Source organism: Trichomonas vaginalis, chromosome IV (assembly GCF_026262505.1).
Source record: "Trichomonas vaginalis G3 chromosome IV, whole genome shotgun sequence".
Taxonomy (NCBI): domain Eukaryota; phylum Parabasalia; order Trichomonadida; family Trichomonadidae; genus Trichomonas; species Trichomonas vaginalis.
The window spans coordinates 14,937,622-14,962,146 of record NC_067206.1 but is presented as its reverse complement, the minus strand read 5'-3'; the positions used below and the strand labels follow the sequence as shown (position 1 = coordinate 14,962,146).

Genomic DNA, 24,525 nt, shown 5'->3' with positions numbered 1-24,525 from the left:
ATATTTATATATGTATATTTATATATGTATATTTATATATGTATATTTATGTATGTATATTTATATATGTATATATTTATATATGTATATATTTATATATGTATATATTTATATATGTATATTTATATATGTATATATTTATATATGTATATATTTATATATGTATATATTTATATATGTATATATTTATATATGTATATATGTGTATATGTATGTATTTATATATGTATATTTATTTAAAAAAATTAAAAATAATATAATTAAAATTTATTTATATTTTAAATTTCATACTGATCTTCGATTCCAATTTGTGAATTGATATCATTAACAATTGAATTTCGGTGCACCCCTATGAGAGCGCTGGCGACCGAAACACCACTAGTAAGATTGTGTATTAGAAACTGCTTCATGCTGTGTTGAGTAAGCTTCGATGTCTTTGTAGGATAGCTTTCTGAGAGCGAAACAAGATAGTGTTGAAAAAAAATTTTGAAAATCTGAGAGACTGTGCAAGAGCCAACGACCAAAACACTACCAGTAAGATACAGCAGTAGTAGCTGCTTCATGCTGCATTGAGTATTGTTGAATAATTTGAAGTAGTGGTTTTTGAAATCAGCACCCCTATGAGAGCGCTGGCAACCGAAACACCACTAGTAAGATTGTGTATTAGAAACTGCTTCATGCTGTGTTGAGTAAGCTTCGATGTCTTTGTAGGATAGCTTTCTGAGAGCGAAACAAGATAGTGTTGAAAAAATTTTGAAAATCTGAGAGACTGTGCAAGAGCCAACGACCAAAACACTACCAGTAAGATACAGCAGTAGTAGCTGCTTCATGCTGCATTGAGTATTGTTGAATAATTTGAAGTAGTGGTTTTTGAAATCAGCACCCCTATGAGAGCGCTGGCAACCGAAACACCACTAGTAAGATTGTGTATTAGAAACTGCTTCATGCTGTGTTGAGTAAGCTTCGATGTCTTTGTAGGATAGCTTTCTGAGAGCGAAACAAGATAGTGTTGAAAAAAATTTTGAAAATCTGAGAGACTGTGCAAGAGCCAACGACCAAAACACTACCAGTAAGATACAGCAGTAGTAGCTGCTTCATGCTGCATTGAGTATTGTTGAATAATTTGAAGTAGTGGTTTTTGAAATCAGCACCCCTATGAGAGCGCTGGCGACCGAAACACGACTAGTAAGATTGTGTATTAGAAACTGCTTCATGCTGTGTTGAGTAAGCTTCGATGTCTTTGTAGGATAGCTTTCTGAGAGCGAAACAAGATAGTGTTGAAAAAATTTTGAAAATCTGAGAGACTGTGCAAGAGCCAACGACCAAAACACTACCAGTAAGATACAGCAGTAGTAGCTGCTTCATGCTGCATTGAGTATTGTTGAATAATTTGAAGTAGTGGTTTTTGAAATCAGCACCCCTATGAGAGCGCTGGCGACCGAAACACGACTAGTAAGATTGTGTATTAGAAACTGCTTCATGCTGTGTTGAGTAAGCCTCGATTTCTTTATCAGACCACCTTTAAATTAACCACTCACATTCTCACTGTGGTCCATCTAAAATTTGTAAACTTTATGACATAAAATTATATTATATGCAGGATCCCACCTATTACTTAATCTTTTTGGAATAAATGTTTTATAATATTTATCGATTGATTGTAATTTTTTGTATAAAAAAAGTTTTTTATTTATATTAAAAATATATTCGGTTAATGATATTATCTTATAATTTGTAAATAAATCTAGTAATAAAATAACTTTAATAGTTGGTGTCACTTTTTCGAAAATTCTGGTTTTTTCTAGCACGATGAGATAGCAATGATATATTTTATAATGGGAGGTAATCTGAAGATAAGTAGCAAATTTTATGCGATTTTGGCTAAGAATTGGAGGGTGTGAGTACTATAGCATGTAATAGTATCTCACACCCTCCAATTCTTCCTATGGCGCCGAAAAATTTTTGGTGAAATGTCGTCGCATTTCACCAAAAATTTTTCGGCGCCATATAGAGAACTATAGTCTGCGAGGTACTGATTCTATCTATGTACTTCGCAGACCATAGTTCTCAGCCAAAATGGCTAATAATTTGAGAGTCTATATGATAATGTAAAAGTTAAAACATTCAAGTATTTAAGTATTTCTTTAAAATATTAAGTTTTTTATTTTTCCAATAAAATTCTAATATCAAATATTTTTATTTAACGATTAATTTTATTTATATTTTTATAGTTTTTTTTAAGAAAAAATATTGTTAGGGTTTTATGGATTTTCAATTAATATACAAGATAATTCATGAATGTATATATTTCCAAGTTTTTAAGGATGCAACACTTTTACATTTGTAAACTGTCAAAAATGAAGTCACACTATTTTCATGCATTACACTACTGCCACCTTCTGTGTTGCAACTGTGAGGGGGAAAGACTGCTTCATGAGGATGAGTTCTGCCTCCACCTCGTCCTCTCTATCTCCGTCTGCGTTGGCGTGCCTCACACCTATCCTCGCTGCCTGCATTCTCACCTCGTCCATGGAGTATATCCTCGTGATCCTGTTCGAGCGGACGACTTCCCCATCCACCACGCCAGACGCGGCTCGCTCTGGGAATGTGATATGTGCTTCTGTCGGCTTCTGTGGCTTGCTGTCCGTGCCTGTGCTCGCATCGTACACAGACAACCCGGCAAAGTCACTGCCACTCCTTGGCTTAATCTCCTTGAGCACAGCGCTTGTGATGAGTCAGCTGTATGTAATGCATGAAAAATAGCGTGACTTCATTTTTGACAGTTTACAAATGTAAAGGGTTGCATCCTTAAAAACTTGGAAATATATACATTCATGAATTATCTTGTATATTAATTGAAAATCCATAAAACCCTAACAATATTTTTTCTTAAAAAAAACTATAAAAATATAAATAAAATTAATCGTTAAATAAAAATATTTGATATTAGAATTTTATTGGAAAAATAAAAAACTTAATATTTTAAAGAAATACTTAAATACTTGAATGTTTTAACTTTTACATTATCATATAGACTCTCAAATTATTGATTGGAAACGGTTTGAGGGTTATCAATTTAAAAAAAATTGTGAGTTTTTTAGATTTTTGGCAATGTTAAACGGTTAATTTTTTCTCAAAAAAAATTATTTCGAATTTCCAAAATTTTTGACATTTTGGCTGAGAACTATGGTCTGCGAAGTACATAGATAGAATCAGTACCTCGCAGACTATAGTTCTCTATATGGCGCCGAAATTTTTTGGTGAAATGTCGTCGCATTTCACCAAAAATTTTTCGGCGCCATAGGAAGAATTGGAGGGTGTGAGATACTATTACATGCTATAGTACTCACACCCTCCAATTCTTAGCCAAAATGGCTAAAAATTGGGTGCAATGTAAAAAATTGCACCCAATTTTTAGCCATTTTGGCTGAGAACTATGGTCTGCGAAGTACATAGATAGAATCAGTACCTCGCAGACTATAGTTCTCTATATGGCGCCGAAAAATTTTTGGTGAAATGCGACGACATTTCACCAAAAATTTTTCGGCGCCATAGGAAGAATTGGAGGGTGTGAGATACTATTACATGCTATAGTACTCACACCCTCCAACTCCCAATCAAAATCGCATAAAATTTGCTACTTATCTTCAGATTACCTCCCATTATAAAATATATCATTGCTATCTCATCGTCCTATACTTCCACCCTATTGTATTTAAAAATATAAAAATTTTTGATAATATATTTTTATATCTTGAATTTTCAAACAATATATTCACAGATAATATAATGGGAAATCTATCTCAACCTAGCCTTAAAGTACCAAACTCCTGCTTGCATTCTCACTCACAAATATTAAACATCCATCTCCAAAAAACTAAATTCTTCACAATTTTTTTTAAAATTGAGAACATAAAAAACGTATGCATTCAATAATTTAAGATACTAACAAATATTAAAAACTTCAAAATATCAGATATTAACGTTTTTCAATTAAAAAAAATATCATTTTGCTTTTCAATTCGAACATAAATCTTAAATATTTTTAATTAATATCTGATTTACAGCATTATTATCCATTTATAAATCTGACAAATAAATGACAAAACCATCAGAAATAGTGTCACTTTTGTCAAAAGTGAAGTCACGCTATTTTTCATGCACAACAGCTGTACTTGATGTACATGGGGATGAGCCACTTGAGATTGTTGTCTGTCATGATAGAAGCCTTCTCAGCAGACATGGCCTCATAGCTGTTCCTCGTGACGTTGTACAGCTTCTTGTCACTGCCATTCTGTATCGAGATCGTGTCCTCACACCACGACGTTGGTGGCCTCAGGCCGAAGAAGACCATCGTGAGCTTGACCATCATGACAACACACCTGTCGACGATGACTGCGTCGTCCTTGTTGTTCACGATGCAGAGTGCGGCCCTCAGCTTCCTCCCTTCTATCACGCACTTTGCCAGCGAGTACAGCCACTGATGCTTCTTCAGGAGCTGTGGGAAGTTGAGATTGAACCACTCGCACTTTGGCTGGTTGTCCTGTCCGTTCTCCAACGCCGTGTACGTCCACACGCTTCTGTCGAAGTCGTATTCGTACGACTGGAGGACGAACTTGTACTGTGTGCTTCCATTAATGTCTCTGATGAAGACATTGAGTGGGTTGGTATCTTTGTTTGCCCAGCCATTCTTGTCTGCCAGCACTCTGAGCCTGCAGTCGTTGACCATCTTTGGCATGCTCTCGTGTTCCAGTATTGTTGCATCTTCCACGAAAGCAGACACGTGTGGCGACTTCTGGTTGAGAATGCCAGAGTTGCCTGTCATCATGAGGAAGAGCACGTCCTCGCCGCCATCCCTCTCCTTCTTGAAGAGGTCGGCACACATGGAGAGGCAACGGAACGAAGCAGAGAAGCGTGGGGACGTGACAGTGAGTGCCTCCTGTAGCTCGTCGAACACAAGTGTGTACTTCATTTTGACGCCCTTCACCTCTGGCTCTGCATTCGTGAGTGCTCTGCACATCATCTCGTATGTCCCCACGAGCATGTCGACGAGTAGGAGGTTCGACTGTAGGAGCTCCTGCTTGAACCTCCTCTCAGTTTTCTCCCTCGCCTCCTTTGTCATATTCTTAGTGACCTCGTAAGGGGTGTTCATTATGTAGTGTTGTGCCTTCTTCTTCCAGAACATCCCCTGTGTGTTTCCTCTTGTGTTCGACGCAATGAGTAGCTTCGCCATCAGCGTCCTGTAGTACGGCACACAGAATGTGCAAGCCTTTGTGAAGAACTGGCTCGCAATGAGTGTGTATGGGCAGCATATCAACACGACGTGCCTCTCCTTGACACCGTTTATCTCGTTCCTGACGTTCGAGAGGAATGCCTCTGCCACGAGACGTAGTGCGCACCTCGTCTTTCCCTCTCCTGTTCCAGCGAGTAGGAGTATCTTCCCCCTTTTGTACCTTGCTTCACCTCGTTGAGCAATGCCATGTATTCGTCGTATAGTGTGTTTGTCGGTGCTACACCCTTTAGCAGATCCTCCTCGTCCATGTCTACATTCACAGCGACACCACCCGTCTCTTCCAGTGTCTGCTGCCTCATCTCGCCCGTCTCTTTCTTCTTCCTCCTCCTGTGCTTCACCTTCTCCTCGTTCCTGAGCACTTCTGCCATGTTGTCATCGCCGTTTGGCATCCTGAGTGGCTCGTTGAGCTCCGGTATGTTGCGCATGTCAGTGTTGTCCTCCACTGCCCAGAGTGATACCACCCTGAACTCGCTGCCGTACTTTGTGTACTCACCCTCGCACACGAATGGCTTCCTCTCGTTCTCAGGCGTGCTCACACCGAGTGGCTGGTCGATGAAGGAGTATATAAGAATTTCCGAAAAAGTGACACCCCAAAAGTGACACCTTCAATAGGGAGTAACACTTAAAAAGTGACAATTTAAAATTCACAATAAATAAAAATAATAAAATTTTTAGTCTATTAAATTATTCTTTTCTTTGAAATCATCTAAAAATTCTTCGAAATGTTCTAAAATATAATCTGGAGAATTATAACAAAATTCATTAATTTCTAACATATACGTATCTAACAATTCATTTGGAATTTCAAACGATCTTAAATATGTAATTGAATTTTGTATCTTCTCATTTATTTGAGAAAGTTTTTCTTCAGCATTTTCCAATAAAAATCCTAATGGATTCAAATTGGCTTCGTGATTTTGAACAAAATTTAATACCTGGTATAAACGTGATTGAACTTCTCTTTTCAATTTTGTTTTATAATCTGTCAATCGAGGCTCGCGAATTCTAATTGAAGGAATAAAACCTGTTTGAAGTAAATCGTTTTTAATACGATAAAAGTAATTGGGTGCAACTTCTTCTAAAAGATTTTTGACAAAAACATCAATTCTTTGATTTTTAACGCAGCCAAAATCGTGATATTTTATCTTTTTAAATAAAGATTCAGAAACGTTATTCACAACGGTTAATTCATTTGGTCTGGCAGCGGCTATCCACATCATAGCCAACAATTCCTTATACAAAATTCAAAAACTTGGGTGCAATCAGTTCTGATTGCATCCAAGTTTTTGAACTTTCTTGAGGGAATTAAAGGGTGAGAGATTTATAGTCTATCTATATATCTCCCACCCTCTAATTCCCTCCCTGACAGCGGGAAACTTTGTCTGAATGTTAAACTATTCAGACAAAGTTTCCCACTGTTTGCGAAGGAATTGTTGGCTATGATGTACTGATTCATGATCAGTACATCATAGCCAACAATTCCTTATATAAAGTTCAAAAACTTGGGTGCAATCAGAACTGATTGCACCCAAGTTTTTGAACTTTCTCGAGGGAATGAAAGGTAAGAGGTATACATTATGAATATATACCTCTTACCCTTCCATTCCCTCTCTGACAGCGGGAAACTTTGTCTGAATGTTAAACTATTCAGACAAAGTTTCCCGCTGTCAGCGAAAGAATTGTTCCATCTGGTGCATAGAGTGTGAATCTATGCACCAAATGGAGCAAGTCCCTCGCGAAATTGCCAAAACTTGCGTCGCATTTCAAAGATTGCGACCCAAATTTTGGCGATTTCTAGTAGAGATGGAGTATTTTGAGTCACTGACCTATATGCAGTGGCTCAAAGGGCTCCATCTCTACTTTGAAGCAAGGAAACTTTCCTCGAAATTTTGATAATTTGAAGAAAGTTTTCAAGCAATTAACAAAGGATTACTCGCTATGAGGTAAAAATTCTAGATTTTCACCTCATAGCGAGAGCTTCCCTTTCATTGCTTGAAAACTTTCCCCAGCTTCAAAATTGGGGAAAGGGCTGTAAAGTCGACTCCGATACCAGCAGGTACCAGAGTATTTAAAAGAGAAGCCCTCGTACGAGTTTCTATGAAGACCTTCTCATTCAAGAAGATCTTAATAGAAAATCGTACGAGGGCATTGGAAACTCGCGTCTGGTACATGTTGGTACCAGAGTGTTTGAGATTTGAAGACTCTGGTACTAACATGTACCAGAATTTATGATGAATTTCAGATGGACCATTATAAAATGGTAGCGGTTTGTTTCAAAAAATTTAGGTGAGATTTGCATAGATATAGATTATATGATTTATACATATGAAAAATAATATATAAAAATATAATTTTGAGATAATTATGTAAATAATATTTTAAATATTTGAATTTGAGGTATAATTTTATAGTAAAATATGTTTCGTACCGAAATGGCTAACAAAAAAGTGACAGACAACCTTAAATAGCGCGGCAATTTTAATTAAAAAAATAAACATTAATTTTTGTGATTGATATTATGCATTTTATTTATATTATATAAGATTTAAATTTAGGGGAAAAATTGGAAAAAAATAAGATTGGAAGTCTTTAGGTAAGAAGGAAAGGGCAAGAGATATATAGTGTACCTATATACCTCTTGCCCTTTCATTCTAAGTAGAAATGGGAGAAACTTTGTCCGCATCATAAGTTATGCGGACAAAATTTCTCCGATTTCTAATGGGAATTGCAGGCTATGAGGCACTGATATATAATCAGTACCTCATAGCCTACAATTCCCTTTATTAGACTTCCAAACTTTGAGTTAATGTCTTGACATTAACTCAAAGTTTGGAAAACTTCACGTAAGAATCAATCGTCAAAAACCTCGATTGCAGTTATATTCATTGTGTTAAATTTGATTTATTTTGAAATTTTTATAAATTAAATTTTATATAACATAAAGCGTTATGAATTAGTATTTCCATATGAATTTTATCTCGAAAATAGTAATTCTGTACAGTTATATTTCGGTTAATTTTGGAAATTTCTAGGAATACTTTAAGATAGTATGATTATATATAACTCTGCCTTCATGATTTATTTTAGCTTTCGCGCAAATATCAGTTAACTTAACTCCATTATTTGATTTTGTGATGGCTTCACAAAGCCAATCAATATTGTAATAAACAGAAATTCATCAAAAGTGACAGCTCTCATTTTTTTGACATTTGTAAATTCTAAATTGAATGAGAAAAATGAAATAATACTAAGCATAATACAATATTCTAGATTTAATTATAATTAGGGAAAAGTTGGTTTTGAGAGTAGTTTTCATAGGCATATAGAATGAAATCTTCTGAAAAATAATATCACATAAACTCATATTATTTTCTAATATATAAACTATTTATATATAAAAACCAAATTCAATGATCTTAAAAGCGAAGGATAAACCTCAAAATTTACGAATATAATGAGTGGGAATATAATGCTTATCTATCATAAAACCATATGAAATATCAATTTTTGCTTTACGCCTAATTTTTGACGACAATTAGCAAAAAATGTTAAATGTTAACACTCAGTCCATTTGAATATGAAAAATAAAATTGACTTTGATTAAATGTTTTTATTTATCATGCAATTCTTCTTGCGACCAAAGATTTGAATAAAATTTCAAAAAATAAGATAGCTTAAAAAATAATATACGGTAGTGTTTACTAATAGATGAATAGTATATAAATTCTATTAAAATGGATTTGATCCAAAAAAATATATAAAATTTGATCATAAATAAAATCGTTTTAAATTACTTCTTCATTTAAATTATAACAATTATTTTTGGTTTTATATTTTTTGGATCAAATCCATTTTAATAGAATTTATATACTATTCATCTATTAGTAAACACTACCGTATATTATTTTTTAAGCTATCTTATTTTTTGAAATTTTATTCAAATCTTTGGTCGCAAGAAGAATTGCATGATAAATAAAAACATTTACTCAAAGTCAATTTTATTTTTCATATTCAAATGGACTGAGTGTTAACATTTAACATTTTTTGCTAATTGTCGTCAAAAATTAGGCGTAAAGCAAAAATTGATATTTCATATGGTTTTATGATAGATAAGCATTATATTCCCACTCATTATATTCGTAAATTTTGAGGTTTATCCTTCGCTTTTAAGATCATTGAATTTGGTTTTTATATAAAATAGTTATATATTAGAAAATAATATGAGTTTATGTGATATTATTTTTCAGAAGATTTCATTCTATATGCCTATGAAAACTACTCTCAAAACCAACTTTTCCCTAATTATAATTAAATCTAGAATATTGTATTATGCTTAGTATTATTTCATTTTTCTCATTCAATTTAGAATTTACAAATGTCAAAAAAATGAGAGCTGTCACTTTTGATGAATTTCTGTTTATTACAATATAAAGGAATATGAATATTAAATAAATATATCTAAATAGAAAGAATCAAAAAATCAAATTATTGGCGCCAAAAATGTCACTTTTTAGTGAGCCATTTCGGTATGAGATAATTTTATAGTAAAATATATTATAAAGAGTATTTATATAAATATTGTAAAATAATATAAGTAATAAAAATTGAGACCCCCTCCCTGTTTTTGATGTTTTGTCACTTTTTCGGTAATTCTTATTGTTTCGTTCTTCTTCAAAATTTTTTTATGTTGCATGCTAAGATCAGTCATAATGTAAACCTCTCAATTTTATTGTCGTGGGAAGTATCTCAATTCCTTCAAAAAAATTGAAAAACTATTTAATTTTAAAAATATAATACTTTTAATTAGTTAATTAATTGGAGATATTTTTTAAAAATCACTTTTGATAATACTTTTGAGAACTTTAATTAAAAAAATATATTCAAAAATATACAGGATATCAAGAGGGAATTATTCCTTATGAGGTATATAGTTATGATGTATACCTCATAAGGAACAATTCCCTCCTTAAAATCGTAGACATTTTTTATACTTATTAATCAACCATTCAAAATTATATTCCTCTGAAATGTGATTTTATTAAAAATTTAGAATTTTAATAAATATAGAGTTTGAATTTCATACAATACCTATATATTTTCAATAATGGAATTTGAAAACCATTCTCAAAAGTTCTCAGAAAACCTTTTTTTCATTAATTTAAGAAATCTGAGTATTAAATTAAGTGATAAATTCGTTTGACACTACTTTAATTTTTAAATTCAAAAAATTATATGTGCTTCTTAAAATGACTCAAAAAAATTTTATTATAAAATAATATATAATATTAAAAATCCCACAACATTTTTTTACTTTACATAATCGTACTTCCTCGACGATTAATTTCCACTCAATTTCTATCGTTGACCGAACTTAGCATGCAACATTTATTAAAAAGAATCTTTACAAAATATACATTTACTTTAATTAATATTTAAAAACGTGCTCTATCAAAAGTTCCAAAAATTCAATATTTTAACTTTTCTGAGGTGTCACTTTTGATGAATTTCTGTTTACAACAATATCAATCTCTTCTGGAGAATGTCTTCTCATCTAGAATATTTTCAATACTTTACATACAAACATTTTTATTTCTAAAAAACTTTTTAATTTTTTCTAGGATATATGAATGAAAATAGTTAGAACAAGATTTTGAAGCTCAAAACATTAAAAATTATTAAAGATTTGTATAATATGATTAAAAATGGGAAATAATATGAGGCAATATTGTTGTAAACAGAAATTCATCAAAAGTGACACCTCAGAAAAGCTAAAATATTGAATTTTTGGAACTTTTGATAGAGCACGTTTTTAAATATTAATTAAAGTAAATGTATATTTTCTAAAGATTCTTTTTAATAAAAAATAAAATTTTGAAGAAGAACACAAAATCTTCTGAAAAATAATATCACATAAACTCATATTATTTTCTAATATATAACTATTTTATATAAAAACCAAATTCAATGATCTTAAAAGCGAAGGATAAACCTCAAAATTTACGAATATAATGAGTGGGAATATAATGCTTATCTATCATAAAACCATATGAAATATCAATTTTTGCTTTACGCCTAATTTTTGACGACAATTAGCAAAAAATGTTAAATGTTAACACTCAGTCCATTTGAATATGAAAAATAAAATTGACTTTGATTAAATGTTTTTATTTATCATGCAATTCTTCTTGCGACCAAAGATTTGAATAAAATTTCAAAAAATAAGATAGCTTAAAAAATAATATACGGTAGTGTTTACTAATAGATGAATAGTATATAAATTCTATTAAAATGGATTTGATCCAAAAAATATAAAACCAAAAATAATTGTTATAATTTAAATGAAGAAGTAATTTAAAACGATTTTATTTATGATCAAATTTTATATATTTTTTTGGATCAAATCCATTTTAATAGAATTATATACTATTCATCTATTAGTAAACACTACCGTATATTATTTTTTAAGCTATCTTATTTTTTGAACTTTTATTCAAATCTTTGGTCGCAAGAAGAATTGCATGATAAATAAAAACATTTAATCAAAGTCAATTTTATTTTTCATATTCAAATGGACTGAGTGTTAACATTTAACATTTTTTGCTAATTGTCGTCAAAAATTAGGCGTAAAGCAAAAATTGATATTTCATATGGTTTTATGATAGATAAGCATTATATTCCCACTCATTATATTCGTAAATTTTGAGGTTTATCCTTCGCTTTTAAGATCATTGAATTTGGTTTTTATATAAAATAGTTATATATTAGAAAATAATATGAGTTTATGTGATATTATTTTTCAGAAGATTTCATTCTATATGCCTATGAAAACTACTCTCAAAACCAACTTTTCCCTAATTATAATTAAATCTAGAATATTGTATTATGCTTAGTATTATTTCATTTTTCTCATTCAATTTAGAATTTACAAATGTCAAAAAAAATGAGAGCTGTCACTTTGATGAATTTCTGTTTATTACAATATAAAGGAATATGAATATTAAATAAATATATCTAAATAGAAAGAATCAGAAAAATCAAATTATTGGCGCCAAAAATGTCACTTTTTAGTGAGCCATTTCGGTATGAGATAATTTTTAGTAAAATATATATAAAGAGTATTTATATAAATATTGTAAAATAATATAAGTAATAAAAATTGAGACCCCCTCCCTGTTTTTGATGTTTTGTCACTTTTTCGGTAATTCTTATTGTTTCGTTCTTCTTCAAAATTTTTTTTTATGTTGCATGCTAAGATCAGTCATAATGTAAACCTCTCAATTTTATTGTCGTGGGAAGTATCTCAATTCCTTCAAAAATTGAAAAAACTATTTAATTTTAAAAATATAATACTTTTAATTAGTTAATTAATTGGAGATATTTTTTAAAAATCACTTTTGATAATACTTTTGAGAACTTTAATTAAAAAAATATATTCAAAAATATACAGGATATCAAGAGGGAATTATTCCTTATGAGTATATAGTTATGATGTATACCTCATAAGGAACAATTCCCTCCTTAAAATCGTAGACATTTTTATACTTATTAATCAACCATTCAAAATTATATTCCTCTGAAATGTGATTTTATTAAAAATTTAGAATTTTAATAAATATAGAGTTTGAATTCATACAATACCTATATATTTTCAATAATGGAATTTGAAAACCATTCTCAAAAGTTCTCAGAAAACCTTTTTTTCATTAATTTAAGAAATCTGAGTATTAAATTAAGTGATAAATTCGTTTGACACTACTTTAATTTTTAAATTCAAAAAATTATATGTGCTTCTTAAAATGACTCAAAAAAATTTTATTATAAAATAATATATAATATTAAAATCCCACAACATTTTTTTACTTTACATAATCGTACTTCCTCGACGATTAATTCCACTCAATTTCTATCGTTGACCGAACTTAGCATGCAACATTTATTAAAAAGAATCTTTACAAAATATAATTTACTTTAATTAATATTTAAAAACGTGCTCTATCAAAAGTTCCAAAAATTCAATATTTTAACTTTTCTGAGGTGTCACTTTTGATGAATTTCTGTTTACAACAATATCAATCTCTTCTGGGAATGTCTTCTCATCTAGAATATTTTCAATACTTTACATACAAACATTTTTATTTCTAAAAACTTTTTAATTTTTTCTAGGATATATGAATGAAAATAGTTAGAACAAGATTTTGAAGCTCAAAACATTAAAAATTATTAAAGATTTGTATAATATGATTAAAAATGGGAAATAATATGAGGCAATATTGTTGTAAACAGAAATTCATCAAAAGTGACACCTCAGAAAAGCTAAAATATTGAATTTTTGGAACTTTTGATAGAGCACGTTTTTAAATATAATTAAAGTAAATGTATATTTTCTAAAGATTCTTTTTAATAAAAAATAAAATTTTGAAGAAGAACACAAAATCTTCTGAAAAATAATATCACATAAACTCATATTATTTTCTAATATATAACTATTTTATATAAAAACCAAATTCAATGATCTTAAAAGCGAAGGATAAACCTCAAAATTTACGAATATAATGAGTGGGAATATAATGCTTATCTATCATAAAACCATATGAAATATCAATTTTTGCTTTACGCCTAATTTTTGACGACAATTAGCAAAAAATGTTAAATGTTAACACTCAGTCCATTTGAATATGAAAAATAAAATTGACTTTGATTAAATGTTTTTATTTATCATGCAATTCTTCTTGCGACCAAAGATTTGAATAAAATTTCAAAAAATAAGATAGCTTAAAAAATAATATACGGTAGTGTTTACTAATAGATGAATAGTATATAAATTCTATTAAAATGGATTTGATCCAAAAAATATAAAACCAAAAATAATTGTTATAATTTAAATGAAGAAGTAATTTAAAACGATTTTATTTATGATCAAATTTTATATATTTTTTGGATCAAATCCATTTTAATAGAATTTATATACTATTCATCTATTAGTAAACACTACCGTATATTATTTTTTAAGCTATCTTATTTTTTGAACTTTTATTCAAATCTTTGGTCGCAAGAAGAATTGCATGATAAATAAAAATTTAATCAAAGTCAATTTTATTTTTCATATTCAAATGGACTGAGTGTTAACATTTAACATTTTTTGCTAATTGTCGTCAAAAATTAGGCGTAAAGCAAAAATTGATATTTCATATGGTTTTATGATAGATAAGCATTATATTCCCACTCATTATATTCGTAAATTTTGAGGTTTATCCTTCGCTTTTAAGATCATTGAATTTGGTTTTTATATAAAATAGTTATATATTAGAAAATAATATGAGTTTATGTGATATTATTTTTCAGAAGATTTCATTCTATATGCCTATGAAAACTACTCTCAAAACCAACTTTTCCCTAATTATAATTAAATCTAGAATATTGTATTATGCTTAGTATTATTTCATTTTTCTCATTCAATTTAGAATTTACAAATGTCAAAAAATGAGAGCTGTCACTTTTGATGAATTTCTGTTTATTACAAATAAAGGAATATGAATATTAAATAAATATATCTAAATAGAAAGAATCAGAAAATCAAATTATTGGCGCCAAAAATGTCACTTTTTAGTGAGCCATTTCGGTATGAGATAATTTTATAGTAAAATATTATTAAAGAGTATTTATATAATATTGTAAAATAATATAAGTAATAAAAATTGAGACCCCTCCCTGTTTTTGATGTTTTGCACTTTTCGGTAATTCTTATTGTTTCGTTCTTCTTCAAAATTTTTTTTTATGTTGCATGCTAAGATCAGTCATAATGTAACCTCTCAATTTTATTGTCGTGGGAAGTATCTCAATTCCTTCAAAAAAATTGAAAAACTATTTAATTTTAAAAATATAATACTTTTAATTAGTTAATTAATTGAGATATTTTTAAAAATCACTTTTTGATAATACTTTGAGAACTTTAATTAAAAAAATATATTCAAAAATATACAGGATATCAAGAGGGAATTATTCCTTATGAGGTATATAGTATGATGTATACCTCATAAGAACAATTCCCTCCTTAAAATCGTAGACATTTATACTTATTAATCAACATTCAAAATTATATTCCTCTGAATGTGATTTTATTAAAAATTAGAATTTTAATAAATATAGAGTTTGAATTTCATAATACCTATATATTTTCAATAATGGAATTTGAAAACATTCTCAAAAGTTCTCAGAAACTTTTTTTTCATTAATTTTAAGAAAATCTGAGTATTAAATTAAGTGATAAATTCGTTTGACATACTTTAATTTTAAATTCAAAAAATTATATGTGTTCTTAAATGACTCAAAAAATTTATTATAAAATAATATATAATATTAAAATCCCACAACATTTTTTTACTTTACATAATCGTACTTCCTCGACGATTATTTCCACTCAATTTCTATCGTTGACCGACTTAGCATGCAACATTTATTAAAAAGAATCTTTACAAAATATACATTTACTTTAATTAATATTTAAAAACGTGCTCTATCAAAAGTTCCAAAAATTCAATATTTTAACTTTTCTGAGGTGTCACTTTTGATGAATTTCTGTTTACAACAATATCAATCTCTTCTGAGAATGTCTTCTCATCTAGAATATTTTCAATACTTTACATACAAACATTTTTATTTCTAAAAAACTTTTTAATTTTTTCTAGGATATATGAATGAAAATAGTTAGAACAAGATTTTGAAGCTCAAAACATTAAAAATTATTAAAGATTTGTATAATATGATTAAAATGGGAAATAATATGAGGCAATATTGTTGTAAACAGAAATTCATCAAAAGTGACACCTCAGAAAAGCTAAAATATTGAATTTTTGGAACTTTTGATAGAGCACGTTTTTAAATATTAATTAAAGTAAATGTATATTTTCTAAAGATTCTTTTTAATAAAAAATAAAATTTTGAAGAAGAACACAAAATCTTCTGAAAAATAATATCACATAAACTCATATTATTTTCTAATATATAACTATTTTATATAAAAACCAAATTCAATGATCTTAAAAGCGAAGGAAAACCTCAAAATTTACGAATATAATGAGTGGGAATATAATGCTTATCTATCATAAAACCATATGAAATATCAATTTTTGCTTTACGCCTAATTTTTGACGACAATTAGCAAAAAATGTTAAATGTTAACACTCAGTCCATTTGAATATGAAAAATAAAATTGACTTTGATTAAATGTTTTTATTTATCATGCAATTCTTCTTGCGACCAAAGATTTGAATAAAATTTCAAAAAATAAGATAGCTTAAAAAATAATATACGGTAGTGTTTACTAATAGATGAATAGTATATAAATTCTATTAAAATGGATTTGATCCAAAAAAATATATAAAATTTGATAAATAAAAGTTTTAAATTACTTCTTCATTTAAATTATAACAATTATTATTTGGTTTTATTTTGGATCAAATCCATTTTAATAGAATTTATATACTATTCATCTATTAGTAAACACTACCGTATATTATTTTTTAAGCTATCTTATTTTTTGAACTTTTATTCAAATCTTTGGTCGCAAGAAGAATTGCATGATAAATAAAAACATTTAATCAAAGTCAATTTTATTTTTCATATTCAAATGGACTGAGTGTTAACATTTAACATTTTTGCTAATTGTCGTCAAAAATTAGGCGTAAAGCAAAAATTGATATTTCATATGGTTTTATGATAGATAAGCATTATATTCCCACTCATTATATTCGTAAATTTTGAGGTTTATCCTTCGCTTTTAAGATCATTGAATTTGGTTTTTATATAAAATAGTTATATATTAGAAAATAATATGAGTTTATGTGATATTATTTTTCAGAAGATTTCATTCTATATGCCTATGAAAACTACTCTCAAAACCAACTTTTCCCTAATTATAATTAAATCTAGAATATTGTATTATGCTTAGTATTATTTCATTTTTCTCATTCAATTTAGAATTTACAAATGTCAAAAAATGAGAGCTGTCACTTTTGATGAATTTCTGTTTATTACAATATAAAGGAATATGAATATTAAATAAATATATCTAAATAGAAAGAATCAGAAAAATCAAATTATTGGCGCCAAAAATGTCACTTTTTAGTGAGCCATTTCGGTATGAGATAATTTTATAGTAAAATATATTATAAAGAGTATTTATATAAATATTGTAAAATAATATAAGTAATAAAAATTGAGACCCCTCCCTGTTTTTGATGTTTTGTCACTTTTTCGGTAATTCTTATTGTTTCGTTCTTCTTCAAAATTTTTTTTTATGTTGCATGCTAAGATCAGTCATAATGTAAACCTCTCAATTTTATTGTCGTGGGAAGTATCTCAATTCCTTCAAAAAAATTGAAAAACTATTTAATTTTAAAAATATAATACTTTTAATTAGTTAATTAATTGGAGATATTTTTTAAAAATCACTTTTGATAATACTTTTGAGAACTTTAATTAAAAAAATATATTCAAAAATATACAGGATATCAAGAGGGAATTATTCCTTATGAGGTATATAGTTATGATGTATACCTCATAAGGAACAATTCCCTCCTTAAAATCGTAGACATTTTTATACTTATTAATCAACCATTCAAAATTATATTCCTCTGAAATGTGATTTTATTAAAAATTTAGAATTTTAATAAATATAGAGTTTGAATTTCATACAATACCTATATATTTTCAATAATGGAATTTGAAAACCATTCTCAAAAGTTCTCAGAAAACCTTTTTTTCATTAATTTTAAGAAATCTGAGTATTAAATTAAGTGATAAATTCGTTTGACACTACTTTAATTTTTAAATTCAAAAAATTATATGTGCTTCTTAAAATGACTCAAAAAAATTTTATTATAAAATAATATATAATATTAAAAATCCCACAACATTTTTTTACTTTACATAATCGTACTTCCTCGACGATTAATTTCCACTCAATTTCTATCGTTGACCGAACTTAGCATGCAACATTTATTAAAAAGAATCTTTACAAAATATACATTTACTTTAATTAATATTTAAAAACGTGCTCTATCAAAAGTTCCAAAAATTCAATATTTTAACTTTTCTGAGGTGTCACTTTTGATGAATTTCTGTTTACAACAATATCAATCTCTTCTGGAGAATGTCTTCTCATCTAGAATATTTTCAATACTTTACATACAAACATTTTTATTTCTAAAAAACTTTTTAATTTTTTCTAGGATATATGAATGAAAATAGTTAGAACAAGATTTTGAAGCTCAAAACATTAAAAATTATTAAAGATTTGTATAATATGATTAAAAATGGGAAATAATATGAGGCAATATTGTTGTAAACAGAAATTCATCAAAAGTGACACCTCAGAAAAGCTAAAATATTGAATTTTTGGAACTTTTGATAGAGCACGTTTTTAAATATTAATTAAAGTAAATGTATATTTTCTAAAGATTCTTTTTAATAAAAAATAAAATTTTGAAGAAGAACACAAAATCTTCTGAAAAATAATATCACATAAACTCATATTATTTTCTAATATATAACTATTTTATATAAAAACCAAATTCAATGATCTTAAAAGCGAAGGATAAACCTCAAAATTTACGAATATAATGAGTGGGAATATAATGCTTATCTATCATAAAACCATATGAAATATCAATTTTTGCTTTACGCCTAATTTTTGACGACAATTAGCAAAAAATGTTAAATGTTAACACTCAGTCCATTTGAATATGAAAAATAAAATTGACTTTGATTAAATGTTTTTATTTATCATGCAATTCTTCTTGCGACCAAAGATTTGAATAAAATTTCAAAAAATAAGATAGCTTAAAAAATAATATACGGTAGTGTTTACTAATAGATGAATAGTATATAAATTCTATTAAAATGGATTTGATCCAAAAAATATAAAACCAAAAATAATTGTTATAATTTAAATGAAGAAGTAATTTAAAACGATTTTATTTATGATCAAATTTTATATATTTTTTTGGATCAAATCCATTTTAATAGAATTTATATACTATTCATCTATTAGTAAACACTACCGTATATTATTTTTTAAGCTATCTTATTTTTTGAACTTTTATTCAAATCTTTGGTCGCAAGAAGAATTGCATGATAAATAAAAACATTTAATCAAAGTCAATTTTATTTTTCATATTCAAATGGACTGAGTGTTAACATTTAACATTTTTTGCTAATTGTCGTCAAAAATTAGGCGTAAAGCAAAAATTGATATTTCATATGGTTTTATGATAGATAAGCATTATATTCCCACTCATTATATTCGTAAATTTTGAGGTTTATCCTTCGCTTTTAAGATCATTGAATTTGGTTTTTATATAAAATAGTTATATATTAGAAAATAATATGAGTTTATGTGATATTATTTTTCAGAAGATTTCATTCTATATGCCTATGAAAACTACTCTCAAAACCAACTTTTCCCTAATTATAATTAAATCTAGAATATTGTATTATGCTTAGTATTATTTCATTTTTCTCATTCAATTTAGAATTTACAAATGTCAAAAAAATGAGAGCTGTCACTTTTGATGAATTTCTGTTTATTACAATATAAAGGAATATGAATATTAAATAAATATATCTAAATAGAAAGAATCAGAAAAATCAAATTATTGGCGCCAAAAATGTCACTTTTTAGTGAGCCATTTCGGTATGAGATAATTTTATAGTAAAATATATTATAAAGAGTATTTATATAAATATTGTAAAATAATATAAGTAATAAAAATTGAGACCCCCTCCCTGTTTTTGATGTTTTGTCACTTTTTCGGTAATTCTTATTGTTTCGTTCTTCTTCAAAATTTTTTTTTATGTTGCATGCTAAGATCAGTCATAATGTAAACCTCTCAATTTTATTGTCGTGGGAAGTATCTCAATTCCTTCAAAAAAATTGAAAAACTATTTAATTTTAAAAATATAATACTTTTAATTAGTTAATTAATTGGAGATATTTTTTAAAAATCACTTTTGATAATACTTTTGAGAACTTTAATTAAAAAAATATATTCAAAAATATACAGGATATCAAGAGGGAATTATTCCTTATGAGGTATATAGTTATGATGTATACCTCATAAGGAACAATTCCCTCCTTAAAATCGTAGACATTTTTATACTTATTAATCAACCATTCAAAATTATATTCCTCTGAAATGTGATTTTATTAAAAATTTAGAATTTTAATAAATATAGAGTTTGAATTTCATACAATACCTATATATTTTCAATAATGGAATTTGAAAACCATTCTCAAAAGTTCTCAGAAAACCTTTTTTTCATTAATTTTAAGAAATCTGAGTATTAAATTAAGTGATAAATTCGTTTGACACTACTTTAATTTTTAAATTCAAAAAATTATATGTGCTTCTTAAAATGACTCAAAAAAATTTTATTATAAAATAATATATAATATTAAAAATCCCACAACATTTTTTTACTTTACATAATCGTACTTCCTCGACGATTAATTTCCACTCAATTTCTATCGTTGACCGAACTTAGCATGCAACATTTATTAAAAAGAATCTTTACAAAATATACATTTACTTTAATTAATATTTAAAAACGTGCTCTATCAAAAGTTCCAAAAATTCAATATTTTAACTTTTCTGAGGTGTCACTTTTGATGAATTTCTGTTTACAACAATATCAATCTCTTCTGGAGAATGTCTTCTCATCTAGAATATTTTCAATACTTTACATACAAACATTTTTATTTCTAAAAAACTTTTTAATTTTTTCTAGGATATATGAATGAAAATAGTTAGAACAAGATTTTGAAGCTCAAAACATTAAAAATTATTAAAGATTTGTATAATATGATTAAAAATGGGAAATAATATGAGGCAATATTGTTGTAAACAGAAATTCATCAAAAGTGACACCTCAGAAAAGCTAAAATATTGAATTTTTGGAACTTTTGATAGAGCACGTTTTTAAATATTAATTAAAGTAAATGTATATTTTCTAAAGATTCTTTTTAATAAAAAATAAAATTTTGAAGAAGAACACAAAATCTTCTGAAAAATAATATCACATAAACTCATATTATTTTCTAATATATAACTATTTTATATAAAAACCAAATTCAATGATCTTAAAAGCGAAGGATAAACCTCAAAATTTACGAATATAATGAGTGGGAATATAATGCTTATCTATCATAAAACCATATGAAATATCAATTTTTGCTTTACGCCTAATTTTTGACGACAATTAGCAAAAAATGTTAAATGTTAACACTCAGTCCATTTGAATATGAAAAATAAAATTGACTTTGATTAAATGTTTTTATTTATCATGCAATTCTTCTTGCGACCAAAGATTTGAATAAAATTTCAAAAAATAAGATAGCTTAAAAAATAATATACGGTAGTGTTTACTAATAGATGAATAGTATATAAATTCTATTAAAATGGATTTGATCCAAAAAAATATATAAAATTTGATCATAAATAAAATCGTTTTAAATTACTTCTTCATTTAAATTATAACAATTATTTTTGGTTTTATATTTTTTGGATCAAATCCATTTTAATAGAATTTATATACTATTCATCTATTAGTAAACACTACCGTATATTATTTTTTAAGCTATCTTATTTTTTGAACTTTTATTCAAATCTTTGGTCGCAAGAAGAATTGCATGATAAATAAAAACATTTAATCAAAGTCAATTTTATTTTTCATATTCAAATGGACTGAGTGTTAACATTTAACATTTTTTGCTAATTGTCGTCAAAAATTAGGCGTAAAGCAAAAATTGATATTTCATATGGTTTTATGATAGATAAGCATTATATTCCCACTCATTATATTCGTAAATTTTGAGGTTTATCCTTCGCTTTTAAGATCATTGAATTTGGTTTTTATATAAAATAGTTATATATTAGAAAATAATATGAGTTTATGTGATATTATTTTTCAGAAGATTTCATTCTATATGCCTATGAAAACTACTCTCAAAACCAACTTTTCCCTAATTATAATTAAATCTAGAATATTGTATTATGCTTAGTATTATTTCATTTTTCTCATTCAATTTAGAATTTACAAATGTCAAAAAAATGAGAGCTGTCACTTTTGATGAATTTCTGTTTATTACAATATAAAGGAATATGAATATTAAATAAATATATCTAAATAGAAAGAATCAGAAAAATCAAATTATTGGCGCCAAAAATGTCACTTTTTAGTGAGCCATTTCGGTATGAGATAATTTTATAGTAAAATATATTATAAAGAGTATTTATATAAATATTGTAAAATAATATAAGTAATAAAAATTGAGACCCCCTCCCTGTTTTTTGATGTTTTGTCACTTTTTCGGTAATTCTTATTGTTTCGTTCTTCTTCAAAATTTTTTTTTATGTTGCATGCTAAGATCAGTCATAATGTAAACCTCTCAATTTTATTGTCGTGGGAAGTATCTCAATTCCTTCAAAAAAATTGAAAAACTATTTAATTTTAAAAATATAATACTTTTAATTAGTTAATTAATTGGAGATATTTTTAAAAATCACTTTTGATAATACTTTTGAGAACTTTAATTAAAAAAATATATTCAAAAATATACAGGATATCAAGAGGGAATTATTCCTTATGAGGTATATAGTTATGATGTATACCTCATAAGGAACAATTCCCTCCTTAAAATCGTAGACATTTTTATACTTATTAATCAACCATTCAAAATTATATTTTTCGTGACAAAACATCAAAAACAGGGAGGGGTCTCAATTTTTATTAGTTATATTATTTTACAATATTTATATAAATACTCTTTATAATATATTTTACTATAAAATTATACCTCAAATTCAAATATTTAAAATATTATTTACATAATTATCTCAAAATTATATTTTTATATATTATTTTTCATATGTATAAATCATATAATCTATATCTATGCAAATCTCACCTAAATTTTTTGAAACAAACCGCTACCATTTTATAATGGTCCATCTGAAATTCATCATAAATTCTGGTACATGTTAGTACCAGAGTCTTCAAATCTCAAACACTCTGGTACCAACATGTACCAGACGCGAGTTTCCAATGCCCTCGTACGATTTTCTATTAAGATCTTCTTGAATGAGAAGGTCTTCATAGAAACTCGTACGAGGGCTTCTCTTTTAAATACTCTGGTACCTGCTGGTATCGGAGTCGACTTTACAGCCCTTTCCCCAATTTTGAAGCTGGGGAAAGTTTTCAAGCAATGAAAGGGAAGCTCTCGCTATGAGGTGAAAATCTAGAATTTTTACCTCATAGCGAGTAATCCTTTGTTAATTGCTTGAAAACTTTCTTCAAATTATCAAAATTTCGAGGAAAGTTTCCTTGCTTCAAAGTAGAGATGGAGCCCTTTGAGCCACTGCATATAGGTCAGTGACTCAAAATACTCCATCTCTACTAGAAATCGCCAAAATTTGGGTCGCAATCTTTGAAATGCGACGCAAGTTTGGGCCATTTCGCGAGGGACTTGCTCCATTTGGTGCATAGATTCACACTCTATGCACCAGATGGAACAATTCTTTCGCTGACAGCGGGAAACTTTGTCTGAATAGTTTAACATTCAGACAAAGTTTCCCGCTGTCAGAGAGGGAATGGAAGGGTAAGAGGTATATATTCATAATGTATACCTCTTACTCTTCCATTCCCTCAAGAAAGTTCAAAAACTTGGGTGCAATCAGTTCTGATTGCACCCAAGTTTTTGAACTTTATATAAGGAATTGTTGGCTATGATGTACTGATCATGAATCAGTACATCATAGCCAACAATTCCTTCGCAAACAGTGGGAAACTTTGTCTGAATAGTTTAACATTCAGACAAAGTTTCCCGCTGTCAGGGAGGGAATTAGAGGGTGGGAGATATATAGATAGACTATAAATCTCTCACCCTTTAATTCCCTCAAGAAAGTTCAAAAACTTGGGTGCAATCAGTTCTGATTGCACCCAAGTTTTTGAATTTTGTATAAGGAATTGTTGGTATGCTATGATGTGGATAGCCGCTGCCAGACCAAATGAATTAACCGTTGTGAATAACGTTTTCTGAATCTTTATTTAAAAAGATAAAATATCACGATTTTGGCTGCGTTAAAATCAAAGAATTGATGTTTTTGTCAAAAATCTTTTAGAAGAAGTTGCACCCAATTACTTTTATCGTATTAAAAACGATTTACTTCAAACAG

The 24,525-nt window shown here is 27.8% G+C and overlaps 3 protein-coding genes across 3 annotated transcripts, besides 50 other annotated features; all 3 read right to left on the bottom strand.

Moving 5' to 3' along the window:
- Positions 1–2,258: 2,258 nt before the first annotated feature.
- Positions 2,259–2,914, bottom strand: TVAGG3_0095370 (uncharacterized protein; the record flags this gene model as incomplete). Its single annotated transcript, XM_051222584.1, has 1 exon — positions 2,382–2,675. The coding sequence occupies one exon, from the start codon at positions 2,673–2,675 to the stop codon at positions 2,382–2,384; it is 294 nt and encodes a 97-aa protein (XP_051107570.1).
- A 1,278-nt stretch (positions 2,915–4,192) lies between these two features.
- On the bottom strand, positions 4,193–5,233 carry TVAGG3_0095360 (uncharacterized protein; the record flags this gene model as incomplete). Its single annotated transcript, XM_001294378.1, has 1 exon — positions 4,193–5,233. A coding segment is annotated over one exon (1,041 nt), but the record flags the coding sequence as incomplete, so codon positions are not given.
- Positions 5,234–5,343: 110 nt separating this feature from the next.
- On the bottom strand, positions 5,344–5,718 carry TVAGG3_0095350 (uncharacterized protein; the record flags this gene model as incomplete). Its single annotated transcript, XM_001294377.1, has 1 exon — positions 5,344–5,718. The coding sequence occupies one exon, from the start codon at positions 5,716–5,718 to the stop codon at positions 5,344–5,346; it is 375 nt and encodes a 124-aa protein (XP_001294378.1).
- Positions 5,719–5,851: 133 nt separating this feature from the next.
- Positions 5,852–5,881: a terminal%2Cinverted (terminal inverted repeat of MuDR-2/MuDR-2B_TvMULE3 transposon ID:TVAGG3_0095340).
- Positions 5,852–7,715: a mobile genetic element.
- A 174-nt stretch (positions 7,716–7,889) lies between these two features.
- Positions 7,890–8,138: a mobile genetic element.
- A 316-nt stretch (positions 8,139–8,454) lies between these two features.
- Positions 8,455–8,490: a mobile genetic element.
- Positions 8,455–8,490: a terminal%2Cinverted (terminal inverted repeat of Banshee-A3 transposon ID:TVAGG3_0095320).
- A 1,190-nt stretch (positions 8,491–9,680) lies between these two features.
- Positions 9,681–9,716: a mobile genetic element.
- Positions 9,681–9,716: a terminal%2Cinverted (terminal inverted repeat of Banshee-A3 transposon ID:TVAGG3_0095310).
- Positions 9,717–9,826: 110 nt separating this feature from the next.
- Positions 9,827–9,956: a mobile genetic element.
- Positions 9,929–9,956: a terminal%2Cinverted (terminal inverted repeat of MuDR-2B_TvMULE3 transposon ID:TVAGG3_0095300).
- Positions 9,957–10,774: 818 nt separating this feature from the next.
- Positions 10,775–10,812: a mobile genetic element.
- Positions 10,775–10,812: a terminal%2Cinverted (terminal inverted repeat of Banshee-A3 transposon ID:TVAGG3_0095290).
- Positions 10,813–11,019: 207 nt separating this feature from the next.
- Positions 11,020–11,057: a mobile genetic element.
- Positions 11,020–11,057: a terminal%2Cinverted (terminal inverted repeat of Banshee-A3 transposon ID:TVAGG3_0095280).
- A 1,177-nt stretch (positions 11,058–12,234) lies between these two features.
- Positions 12,235–12,269: a mobile genetic element.
- Positions 12,235–12,269: a terminal%2Cinverted (terminal inverted repeat of Banshee-A3 transposon ID:TVAGG3_0095270).
- Positions 12,270–12,380: 111 nt separating this feature from the next.
- Positions 12,381–12,508: a mobile genetic element.
- Positions 12,481–12,508: a terminal%2Cinverted (terminal inverted repeat of MuDR-2_TvMULE3 transposon ID:TVAGG3_0095260).
- Positions 12,509–13,321: 813 nt separating this feature from the next.
- Positions 13,322–13,359: a mobile genetic element.
- Positions 13,322–13,359: a terminal%2Cinverted (terminal inverted repeat of Banshee-A3 transposon ID:TVAGG3_0095250).
- A 205-nt stretch (positions 13,360–13,564) lies between these two features.
- Positions 13,565–13,602: a mobile genetic element.
- Positions 13,565–13,602: a terminal%2Cinverted (terminal inverted repeat of Banshee-A3 transposon ID:TVAGG3_0095240).
- A 1,172-nt stretch (positions 13,603–14,774) lies between these two features.
- Positions 14,775–14,810: a mobile genetic element.
- Positions 14,775–14,810: a terminal%2Cinverted (terminal inverted repeat of Banshee-A3 transposon ID:TVAGG3_0095230).
- A 109-nt stretch (positions 14,811–14,919) lies between these two features.
- Positions 14,920–15,044: a mobile genetic element.
- Positions 15,022–15,044: a terminal%2Cinverted (terminal inverted repeat of MuDR-2B_TvMULE3 transposon ID:TVAGG3_0095220).
- A 798-nt stretch (positions 15,045–15,842) lies between these two features.
- Positions 15,843–15,880: a mobile genetic element.
- Positions 15,843–15,880: a terminal%2Cinverted (terminal inverted repeat of Banshee-A3 transposon ID:TVAGG3_0095210).
- A 205-nt stretch (positions 15,881–16,085) lies between these two features.
- Positions 16,086–16,123: a mobile genetic element.
- Positions 16,086–16,123: a terminal%2Cinverted (terminal inverted repeat of Banshee-A3 transposon ID:TVAGG3_0095200).
- Positions 16,124–17,289: 1,166 nt separating this feature from the next.
- Positions 17,290–17,325: a mobile genetic element.
- Positions 17,290–17,325: a terminal%2Cinverted (terminal inverted repeat of Banshee-A3 transposon ID:TVAGG3_0095190).
- A 111-nt stretch (positions 17,326–17,436) lies between these two features.
- Positions 17,437–17,565: a mobile genetic element.
- Positions 17,538–17,565: a terminal%2Cinverted (terminal inverted repeat of MuDR-2B_TvMULE3 transposon ID:TVAGG3_0095180).
- Positions 17,566–18,385: 820 nt separating this feature from the next.
- Positions 18,386–18,423: a mobile genetic element.
- Positions 18,386–18,423: a terminal%2Cinverted (terminal inverted repeat of Banshee-A3 transposon ID:TVAGG3_0095170).
- A 207-nt stretch (positions 18,424–18,630) lies between these two features.
- Positions 18,631–18,668: a mobile genetic element.
- Positions 18,631–18,668: a terminal%2Cinverted (terminal inverted repeat of Banshee-A3 transposon ID:TVAGG3_0095160).
- A 1,177-nt stretch (positions 18,669–19,845) lies between these two features.
- Positions 19,846–19,881: a mobile genetic element.
- Positions 19,846–19,881: a terminal%2Cinverted (terminal inverted repeat of Banshee-A3 transposon ID:TVAGG3_0095150).
- A 111-nt stretch (positions 19,882–19,992) lies between these two features.
- Positions 19,993–20,122: a mobile genetic element.
- Positions 20,095–20,122: a terminal%2Cinverted (terminal inverted repeat of MuDR-2B_TvMULE3 transposon ID:TVAGG3_0095140).
- Positions 20,123–20,942: 820 nt separating this feature from the next.
- Positions 20,943–20,980: a mobile genetic element.
- Positions 20,943–20,980: a terminal%2Cinverted (terminal inverted repeat of Banshee-A3 transposon ID:TVAGG3_0095130).
- A 207-nt stretch (positions 20,981–21,187) lies between these two features.
- Positions 21,188–21,225: a mobile genetic element.
- Positions 21,188–21,225: a terminal%2Cinverted (terminal inverted repeat of Banshee-A3 transposon ID:TVAGG3_0095120).
- Positions 21,226–22,402: 1,177 nt separating this feature from the next.
- Positions 22,403–22,438: a mobile genetic element.
- Positions 22,403–22,438: a terminal%2Cinverted (terminal inverted repeat of Banshee-A3 transposon ID:TVAGG3_0095110).
- A 111-nt stretch (positions 22,439–22,549) lies between these two features.
- Positions 22,550–22,680: a mobile genetic element.
- Positions 22,653–22,680: a terminal%2Cinverted (terminal inverted repeat of MuDR-2B_TvMULE3 transposon ID:TVAGG3_0095100).
- Positions 22,681–23,040: 360 nt separating this feature from the next.
- Positions 23,041–24,525: part of a mobile genetic element that runs on past the window's edge.